This window comes from Monopterus albus, unplaced genomic scaffold, assembly GCF_001952655.1.
Source record: "Monopterus albus unplaced genomic scaffold, M_albus_1.0 scaffold223.1, whole genome shotgun sequence".
NCBI classification, from domain to species: Eukaryota; Metazoa; Chordata; class Actinopteri; order Synbranchiformes; family Synbranchidae; genus Monopterus; species Monopterus albus.
Genome location: NW_018128103.1, coordinates 1,251,371 through 1,262,050, shown reverse-complemented (window position 1 = coordinate 1,262,050; position 10,680 = coordinate 1,251,371). Strand labels below are relative to the sequence as shown.

Here is a 10,680-nt window from a genome sequence, read left to right as displayed (position 1 = left end):
CTCCCCTGCCAGTTCTTTCTAGTATCATCAGGCCCGTTTGTTTCTCGTTGTTCTTAGCTTTATATTGTACTCACGTTTTTGTCGCCCTAGCCCCGTTCCAGTCTTGTGCCCCATTGTCTCAGCCTCCTCGCCTCTGTTGCTTCTCCGGACCACGAACCTCCTCAATCCCGCACCATCTCCAGCACGCAGGTCGATGCACAGTCTCCCATTAACTGCATGTACTAACTCTGTCTCCTCAGCAACCTTCCACCACGACCAGCCCAGCAGTGAGTCCCAGCGTCCGCAGCCTGGCCTTTCCCTCATCATTCCACCACTGACTGTTATTCACCTTCTGCGGCTTGACACCCGGTCCCACTTCAACCTGGTCATTCACTTCCTTGTAAGATATCACTGTAAATAAACCGAGCACTACTTGCACTGAAGTCAGCCACCTGGGTCCGTCCTTTTTTTGACTCGCTCACCTCTGTGTCTGAGTGGATCTAACAACCATTCACAGCCACTGTATCAGATGTTTGTAATATGGTTTCATTTCTTCCTTAGTTGAACAATCTAGGCAAAACAAAGAGGTGTACCATCAGTACCAGGAGCTTGCTTGAGTAAATGTACTTAGTTATTTTCCAAAACTACTGTGTTGTTGGTGTGGACTGTAATATAAAAAGGTGTTTCTGTGAAAAATGACCTGGGAGAACTGGGAGATCCTTTGTCAGGAGCCTTACATATATAAGCTTTAGCTGTACTTTAGTATTTTGTCAGCATTGTACAGTAGCTGAATAAACCTTTGTGAAGTTAGGCCTACATTGCACTACCTGCAGTAATTTTTACAGTGCCTTGCGAAAGTATTCGGCCCCCTTGAACTTTGCGACCTTTTGCCACATTTCAGGCTTCAAACATAAAGATATAAAACTGTAATTTTTTGTGAAGAATCAACAACAAGTGGGACACAATCATGAAGTGGAACGAAATTTATTGGATATTTCAAACTTTTTTAACAAATAAAAAACTGAATAATTGGGCGTGCAAAATTATTCAGCCCCTTTACTTTCAGTGCAGCAAACTCTCTCCAGAAGTTCAGTGAGGATCTCTGAATGATCCAATGTTGACCTAAATGACTAATGATGATAAATAGAATCCACCTGTGTGTAATCAAGTCTCCGTATAAATGCACCTGCACTGTGATAGTCTCAGAGGTCTGTTTAAAGCGCAGAGAGCATCATGAAGAACAAGGAACACACCAGGCAGGTCCGAGATACTGTTGTGGAGAAGTTTAAAGCCGGATTTGGATACAAAAAGATTTCCCAAGCTTTAAACATCCCAAGGAGCACTGTGCAAGTGATAATATTGAAATGGAAGGAGTATCAGACCACTGCAAATCTACCAAGACCTGGCCGTCCCTCTAAACTTTCAGCTCATACAAGGAGAAGACTGATCAGAGATGCAGCCAAGAGGCCCATGATCACTCTGGATGAACTGCAGAGATCTACAGCTGAGGTGGGAGACTCTGTCCATAGGACAACAATCAGTCGTATACTGCACAAATCTGGCCTTTATGGAAGAGTGGCAAGAAGAAAGCCATTTCTTAAAGATATCCATAAAAAGTGTCGTTTAAAGTTTGCCACAAGCCACCTGGGAGACGCACCAAACATGTGGAAGAAGGTGCTCTGGTCAGATGAAACCAAAATCGAACTTTTTGGCAACAATGCAAAACGTTATGTTTGGCGTAAAAGCAACACAGCTCATCACCCTGAACACACCATCCCCATTGTCAAACATGGTGGTGGCAGCATCATGTTTTGGGCCTGCTTTTCTTCAGCAGGGACAGGGAAGATGGTTAAAATTGATGGGAAGATGGATGGAGCCAAATACAGGACCATTCTGGAAGGAAACTTGATGGAGTCTGCAAAAGACCTGAGACTGGGACGGAGATTTGTCTTCCAACAAGACAATGATCCAAAACATAAAGCCAAATCTACAATGGAATGGTTCACAAATAAACATATCCAGGTGTTAGAATGGCCAAGTCAAAGTCCAGACCTGAATCCAATCGAGAATCTGTGGAAAGAACTGACAACTGCTGTTCACAAACGCTCTCCATCCAACCTCACTGAGCTCGAGCTGTTTTGCAAGGAGGCATGGGCAAAAATTTCAGTCTCTCGATGTGCAAAACTGATAGAGACATACCCCAAGTGACTTACAGCTGTAATCGCAGCAAAAGGTGGCGCTACAACGTATTAACTTAAGGGGGTTGAATAATTTTGCACGCCCAATTTTTCAGTTTTTTATTTGTTAAAAAAGTTTGACATATCCAATAAATTTCGTTCCACTTCATGATTGTGTCCCACTTGTTGTTGATTCTTCGCAAAAAATTACAGTTTTATATCTTTATGTTTGAAGCCTGAAATGTGGCAAAAGGTCGCAAAGTTCAAGGGGGCCGAATACTTTCGCAAGGCACTGTAGCTCCTAGGATCACTCGGGTACTCAAACCCCTCCACCACAATAAGGTGGCGGTTCAAGGAGGGGGGGTGATAAGATCCTTGTGTTAATTAACTTCCCATTGACTGGATGGTGATAAGATCCTTGTGTTAATTAACTTCCCATTGACTGGATGGTTAAAAGACTTGAAATCTTTTGTGTATTGGCAGTTTTTCAGGCTCCACACTAAAATGGTCTTGAAGAGGTCAAACATTTAATTCATTATTAGATACTACAGGATAATGATATGCACTGACAAATCTGTCCCTTGTGTTTTTTGCCCTTTTGAAACTTACCATAGGAGTGGGTCTCTAAATATTAACATGACATGACATGTATGAGATTGGTTGTTTTAAAATTTTTCCTTTTTTATTTGTATTTATAGGATTCTGTTGTGTGCCTTTAACAGACCCTGATGAAGGCTTCAAGTCAAGACGTGTTGGTCTTCTTATTAAAGTTGCTCAAAACACTGCAGATGTTGCTGGACTTTTTGTTTTCCAGTTAGTTTTTTGTCTGTGCACCTTGACCAGTAGCGCCTGCATCCGTAATCTTGTACGCACCCTGTGTACGTCTTTTAAATGATTTTACTCAAGTTTAACACCACTGCATCTGGTGGTCATTGTACAATAGAGAAATGTAGTTTTACATTTATGGCCTGAGGAGCTATCTAATATGGTACTGTATTGCACACTCCTAGAGTGGATGACATAATTTCTGTTCCCTAAAGTGAGCTCTGTAGATTGGAGTGAGTGACAGAAGCCACACACTGACTTTACCTGCTTTCAATAATACCTGTAACATCATTAGGACAAGTGCAGGTTGTGTATTTTTTTTACTTATTGCTCATGAGTCACAGTCATGTCTTATCTTGTGGACTAACTATTGTGCATGATTTTAAGTGTCAGATCAAGAACAACGCTGATCACTGTGGAAAGTTGGTATGGAAGGCTGTTTATCTGTTGATGAGAGAGGCTGCTGAACTGGATGAACTATGGAAGTGCTGCTCAAAGGCAATATGCACACTGCACTCAATCCAAGCTGTGTAGGGCTCATGTTATTCTGAGAAAATACAGTATGTTATTACAAAATAGCTTACAGTATGCTGTTATAACAAGAAAATAGTTGTAATGTCTTAATAATGTGGAAAATATGCTTTAATGTAAAAGTATCTTTCAAAAATAAGCAAAGTATCTTGTTATAATGAGTTAGATGTCAAAATAACATTTACCCTTCCACAAGCACTTTCAAATATAATCCTGCAGGCACCACTGACCTTGACAGTGGCTGAAGTTGTGCCAGAACTTCTGCTGTGTCTGGAAAATTATTGCAGACAGAATTCCTATGAATCAAAAACACATCACAACATCACAGGTTTGCACTGAGACATCTGAGATGAAGCTCTTAACTTTCCTGTTCTTTCTTTATAAGTTATTTAACCTAGTAAAAGAACAAAGCTAGACTGAGAAACCAGATAAATTTACATTTTGAAAATGAAACTTTTCTAGATACAGAGGTATTGCTGTCAGATCAGGGTTCATACAGGTGAAGGCTGTTAGTAATGTTAGTTTTCCAAACCTCATCTTTGTGTTTACATTAATATATTTTCAGTGTTTGTCTTAGAGATTGAATCAGTGTCAACTCGTAGTCTTGTGAGTTGTTTTAGAAAGGCTTACACATCCTCTTTAGAAGAAAAGGACAGTAAATACACTAATTCAGCATGGCTATAATAGATCTAATTCCTTCTGTCTTGGTAATTAGTGTTGAGGAGAAATCAAACTGTGCAACCAGTGTGAGTCCCCTGTTGGAAAGTGGTGGTGGAGTTGCCAATGTGACAAGCAGTGTTGATGCCATTGGTATATTTTGTTATGGCTTGGTTTTTGTGCAAATTATATAAGCAAGTTGTGTGTTTATTAGTGAATTTTACAGATGCTGGAAGATTTTCTTATCTTGAAACAAAGTAAGAATAGCTGTTTCCTTCTGTTTCTCTTTTGTTTGTGCTCCATCTATCCATTATTTATACTGCTTATCCTGAACAAGTCACCAGTCTATCACTGGGCTGACAGAAATCCTTGCAGGCACATTGAGAGCATGCAAACTCTGCACAGAAAGTCCCAGTTGACCGCCAAGTTGGAACCTGGGACCTTCTTGTTGTGAAGCATCAGTGCTAACTACTGCACCACTTTATTGCTCCCAGGCACAACCGGAGCTGCTAAAATTAGATATTTAATGTGTTGTGATCCATCACCCCATTTGCAACAAAATGGTTTCAAATTAAACAATGTAAATTAGCTTTTAGCAAAACTACTTTTGTGTGATAAAACATTGTGAAAAGTATTGTTCTAAGCCTACCATAGATTTAAACACCTAATGATGAAAGCTGACCTCTGCTAGGTCTATGGGGCCTGTAACAGCCTGTGAATTCTATCAGTAGAGATATTTCTGTGTCCTGGGACAGTTTTGTACCTGAAGGTTTGTTCACTGAGAGACTTTTATGAATTGCTTCCTCCAGCTGTTCCTCTTTAGTACTTCTAGTTGGTCAGTGAGAAGCAGTAGGGAAGTGGTTAGGCAGGGTGTAGAATGTCTCACTCTGTTACACACCCACACATCTTCAAGCTTGTAGAAATGAGAGCCATTTCACACCATGAAAAATAGTAGAACACAGTTCTTGAGAGTGAAAAGGCCTCCAAAGATACATAGATTTATTTTGATGGTGACTGATCTCTGACTGGCTGTTTTTTTCTTAAAATGACTAAACCATTTGGTCCATCTCTTTGCAGCTGATCGACTCGTTTGCCTGGGAAATAGGCATATTGAAGAAAGAGATGGGGGAAAACACTGAGCCTGCAGAAGGAGACCAGAAAACAGATACACACTTTGGGTGAGCTCAAGTTGTGTCTGTGTCTGTGTATAGGGCACTTATTTTTACAGTGTGTATGTGGGTGTAGATACTTTTCAATGCTCAAGTCAGTACTGCCATTTCATTTTATGGAGTGCACTTCCCCATTGCCTGTGCTGCCTGAGCAGCAGGCATTCACACACTGGTGATGACACCAGTGTGTGAATGTGTGAGGGTTTGGGAGTGCGAATGGGTGAGTGGTGTGAAATATAAATATAAATACACAAGTATAGGACCATTTACCATTGCTACCAGCAGAGAGTGCTCTTGACAGGCCTTTGTTGTTTTGTTTTGTATAATGTTGTGTGGGATGACCAAATAGTGACACATAGTTGTCACAGACCTATGTTAGGAATCAGCAAATAGCATGACAGACTAATAAATTCTCTGGAAACTGCTGTGTAGTGCCTGTGGTCACTTTCCCATTAATCTTTGAACCTGAAAAATGACATCTTAAACTAATAGAAAAAACTTAACTCCAGACAAATCACTGACAGTCGGCACAAAGAAGAGTCATAATGTGTATGTGTATAAGCTGAATTCACATCATGCTCAGCACAGTTTCCTGGACTGTTTAATGCTTCTGATGATTAATTCCTCATCTAAGATAGTTTCACTAGAAATCAGAAAGTACCTGTCAAGTTTTGAGGAAGTGTGAAAGGTGCTTGTTGGCAGTGTGTGAGATACACTGATGAATTCCAGTTAGTTACTTGTTTTAAAATCATTAATGTAAAAGTCACTGAATTAGTCATGAGCGGTTTAACAGATGTTTGCTTTTCTTACTGTCAGCACTTGAAACATTAACACATTAGTCTACTGCCTACACATTTAAAGTTTGTACATGCTTATTTAGTGTGTGTGAGTGTGTGTCTGTGTGTGGTGAAGTCAGTGTTTGCTGGAGTGGTGGAGTGAATTGTAGTGTATTACTAGTAGTAGATTATTATTGCTATACTGACGGAAAGTAAATTTGTACATTTACTTCATTTTATTCCACTGTATATTTCTACTCTAATATAATTCAGAGGGAAGTGATTAGGCTGCTACATTTATTTGACAGCTAATATCAATTGTTGCTTCACAAAAAAAAAAATTAATAAAGGGCCCTAACTCTACCTAAATCTGAAGTAAAATACAACTTACATATTAATCTACTACTACTAATATTCTTAATAACAACAATAATAATATTAATAATAGTCTTGTGATATAATATAATAAGATAACACACATATGGACAGTGTTGCAGTATTAGGTATTTTTACTTTTGATATATTTTGCTAACAACACTCAGACCTATTACTAAAGCAGAATTTGCAATGTGTGGCTTTTACTTGTAATTTTTACAGTGTATTTTTGTTAATTTTACTGGCATAAAGCTTCAGAATTCCTCCTCTACTGCTGATAATAAATTTCCTTAAATTAAACGAGATAGAATCGTTGATTCATTTTGTGTACTTTTGGGTCTGTTTATTTAGATGGAAATATTCTGCATAGCATATAAAATCTTTTAAAAGTGCCCCTGGCATGCTTATTTTGCTCATTTACAGCAATTTACTGTTTAATCTTGGGTACCTCTAGATTATCTTGGTACTCCTCATAACTCCAAATAGTCTGTAATTATTTCAGAATGATAAAACTAGAGAGCCTCTTCCTAAAAATGAGAGGATAGTTCATGAATGCACACAACTCCTGTTGCCGGTGTTGTGTCAAAAGTGGACAGCACAACCAATCGCAACAGTATTAATTAATCTGAATATCTCCTCCATAGATACATAGGTAAACAACGGTATATGTACTGATGAAAAGAGATGTGTAACACTTTAAACAAAGCGTGTAGTTGAGAAACCCCATATTTTAACTGGCATAATGCAGACATAGTAACTTCTCCAGCCTTACAACAATTCTCTCTAACCTTACAGAAACAAGGCATTAACAGACATGCAACATGCGTTTTTTTTAAACTTACCATTAAGTCCCACTGAGTAGTGGAAATATCACTCCCTCTCAAGTAGCTCCAAGGTCGGTAAATGCAACCAGTGGTCACTGCATCTTCCCCCACATGACCACATACAGTCCCAAAGCAGTGAAATTAATTCCAACAGGTAGCGTAGCACCGACAATAACATCATGGTTCGATAATCCACTGGTTAACCAGCAACACATCACATGTAGCACACATACACCCCTCAAGCAGTCAAAACAAACAGGTACTGTGCTCCAGGGGAATCCAGCCTTGATGAGCTGATCACTAACCACTGTGGGGGCTTCATTGGCCAGCTGCTTGTAGGTTAGACCCGGTCAGGTAATACAGTGAATCCCTGTACAAGAACATTCCCAGACATGCAGTAACCTCAGGCCCTGTATTTTTCTCCACATCCTCTGGTCACAGTGCAGCAGGAGGAGGGAAAATATATCCAGAAAACTGGAAGTAGTCAAAAAATTTCGCTTTTACAATGCCACCAGTGGATGTCTTTTTTTAAATAAGCTTTATTGAAAGCAGATAATAAACAAAGGCAATATAACATTTTGCCAGTATGGTGGAGGCACTGGTGGATATCAGGCAAGCTCACAGGAACATGCAACGGCCTGGATTTTGTGACCATTCAAGGAAATCCTTAAACTATCACCTAATACTTAATTTTGTTAGAAAAGAGTCTGGCAAGCATGAGTTTGTGAGATGTGTATAAACCGAGTTGCTTCTGCGAGAAATACTAGAACATATGTACACCTCATTTATTGAGTTTTAGGTCCCTAGTAGGCTTGCGGTTAAGGCGCAGCACTCTCGCCACTGTGGCCCGTGTTCGAGTCAGGGTTGCGTCAGGAAGGGCATCCAGCGTAAAACACTTGCCAAATGTCAACATGCGAGTCATCAGTGTGACGAGTCGCTGTGGTGACCCCTAAACGGAAAAAGCCGAAAGTGACTTTCTAGGTCACGTCTAAGATTAGAGTTCACTGTTGTAACATTGTAGATAAGTCAAAAGTAAAGAAAAGCATGCCATGGACTCTAAGTTCCAATATACATAAAGTTTGTCCCCATCTTATATCCTCTCCATCTAGAGAAATTACTTTCATCCTGCCAAAATAAAGCCCATGATTAATGGAGATGTTCCCGTCACACCTGAGTGGCTCTCATTCTGATGAATGTTGCACTTGCTACAACATTTAATGCTGATATTGTGAAATATGTAATATTTGTTTGTCCCTGTTGTCAGGCTGGTTGAAGAGTTTGGAGGTCTCTTCCTGCAGGCTTCACCTTGTGCTGGGCTAAAAGCAAGGCTACCTGGAACAAGGGATTCAGGATATGAATCTCTCCATCGGCAGCTCAGTGTTCTGGACAGATTGGTGCATACACATACAATGTGGTTACAGTTGGGCCTCAGCTATGAGGATGCTACATGCATACTGATGAACCAACCCACTGGGGTGAGGAAGAAGAAGCAACTGTGGTTTGTTGTGTCAAACACTGTTGACATAACACTATCACCTTGGTTTAAAAATTTAATAAACATACACAAGTGGAAACAGTAAATGCAGAATGTGTACAGTGAATGCAATATAATACAACACTTTAATACAGCCTCCTAAATTTGTGCTACAAATTAATACCTCTCTAACACAGTTTAAATACATTTTATGTGCTTAACATACAATCGCAACTATATATATGTTTGACTAGTTGAGAACATGTTCATATACAGTATAATGGGTAGGGTTGTAGAGATAGGATGTACAGCAACTGATTACCCCCCCCAGGAAAAAAGTAGACTTTATATGTTTACAGTCCATGTACAGCCTCTTTGGAACTTTGAGTCAAAGATACCACTAATGTCGCAGCATTGTAACTGATGTCTCACACTAATATAATAAACCTGTAATATTGTCTTCCACTGTCTTTTTTTGTTTTAATCCTAAATATAAAGCAGATGAATAAATATATATATATAGGAAGAAATTTACACATTGACATACTTTGTCTTATCACAAAACCCTCACAGATCTCCATGACATAGTTCTGCAGCAATGTGTGACTGTATGTTCTAATTAGATGTTTTCTCCTTTGGCCTGTAGACATTCATCGTGAGAAAGTCAGCCAGCCTGCAGAGGAAAGTCATATCTCTACGTATGGACAAAGAGACTGCAGTTTTTGTTAAAGACTTCCCTGTCAAGGAGAGCCAGTACAGTAAGCATCTGAGAATTCCTTTGTGTGTTTGTTTTTTGTCGTTTTTTTTCCTTTGAATTGCAGCATTTCCAGCAAACATCATACAAGAACTATTGGAAAGTCGAATGACTGCAGAGTGCAGTTATCATACAGACCTGAATCAGTATGACTTACAGACTACACATATAGCAGTTGTTTTTTCAGTGCAATGAACTACTTTTTGAACGAATCAAATGGATCAGTTCAAGCCAAAAAGCTAGGTTTTCTCCTACTTCCATTTATGTGCCTCTAAATGTGTCTTACTCACTTCAAATATGGATGTGTTACACAATTTCTTTTTCAGGGTAACCAGGGCTGTTTGAAAATGAAAACATATGAGATGAAATTTTCCATTATAGGAAGCTACTGAAATGCACTGAACAGTGTAACACTCACCCTCAATTCTGTGTTTGTTTCCACTGCCCCTCACGTGGAAGTGCATTATTTCATATGTACAGTATATCATATTATTGGATTCTTCCTGTCTTCATTGTTGTTGAAAAGAAAAGTGCTGTACTGTGAAATGTGTAAAGCTGTTAGGCTCTCTCTTAGGCCAGGGAGCGAGAGAGAGGTAAGAAGGCCCCAGAATGCAATACACTGAAAACAGGGGAAAACTGATGATGGTAATGGTTCAGTCAGAGAGGACAATCCAGTGTGCAGGGGAGCATGTGGAGACAGGCTAACCTGGTGGAGTGGTGCGAGGAAGAGTGTTGTACCCGGTATTTTTAACCACGCTAACTCTGAGAGACGAAGCAGTCCAAGTAACTTCAAAACAGTGCTGATTTATTCAATGAACACAGGTAAAAATTAACATTACACGCTCAGGTATCTTTCACCTCCAACATGCACGCAGGTAGCTGAAAGATGAAAGACCTTGAACCACAACAGGCCTATACATTATATCACTTTGGTTGGGCTAGCCCCATTCTACACAGGAACACCAAACCGTGACGTCTCCCAGTGCCAGCTTTGCAGCTGGCCATGGCAGTAGTCAAAGCATGAAGAACATCAATGTGTGATTGTCTGTTGATTATGTGGTGTGTAGCTAAAACATTCTAACACAACCTCTAGTGACATGTCATGACATTAAACATAAGAAAATATTATGGCTATGGCT

The 10,680-nt window shown here is 39.7% G+C and overlaps 1 protein-coding gene across 5 annotated transcripts in view; it reads left to right on the top strand.

The window, feature by feature from the left end:
• Window positions 1–10,680, top strand: part of LOC109971390 (ras and Rab interactor 2-like) — a 65,291-nt gene that overhangs the window by 13,928 nt on the left and 40,683 nt on the right. For all 5 annotated transcript variants that reach the window (XM_020619615.1, XM_020619613.1, XM_020619612.1 and 2 more), the window contains 3 exons: window positions 5,247–5,347; window positions 8,578–8,788; window positions 9,434–9,545. In XM_020619615.1, coding sequence (XP_020475271.1) covers window positions 5,292–5,347; window positions 8,578–8,788; window positions 9,434–9,545 — 379 coding nt within the window. In that variant the 5' untranslated portion in view covers window positions 5,247–5,291. The remainder of the gene's footprint in view (window positions 1–5,246; window positions 5,348–8,577; window positions 8,789–9,433; window positions 9,546–10,680) is intronic.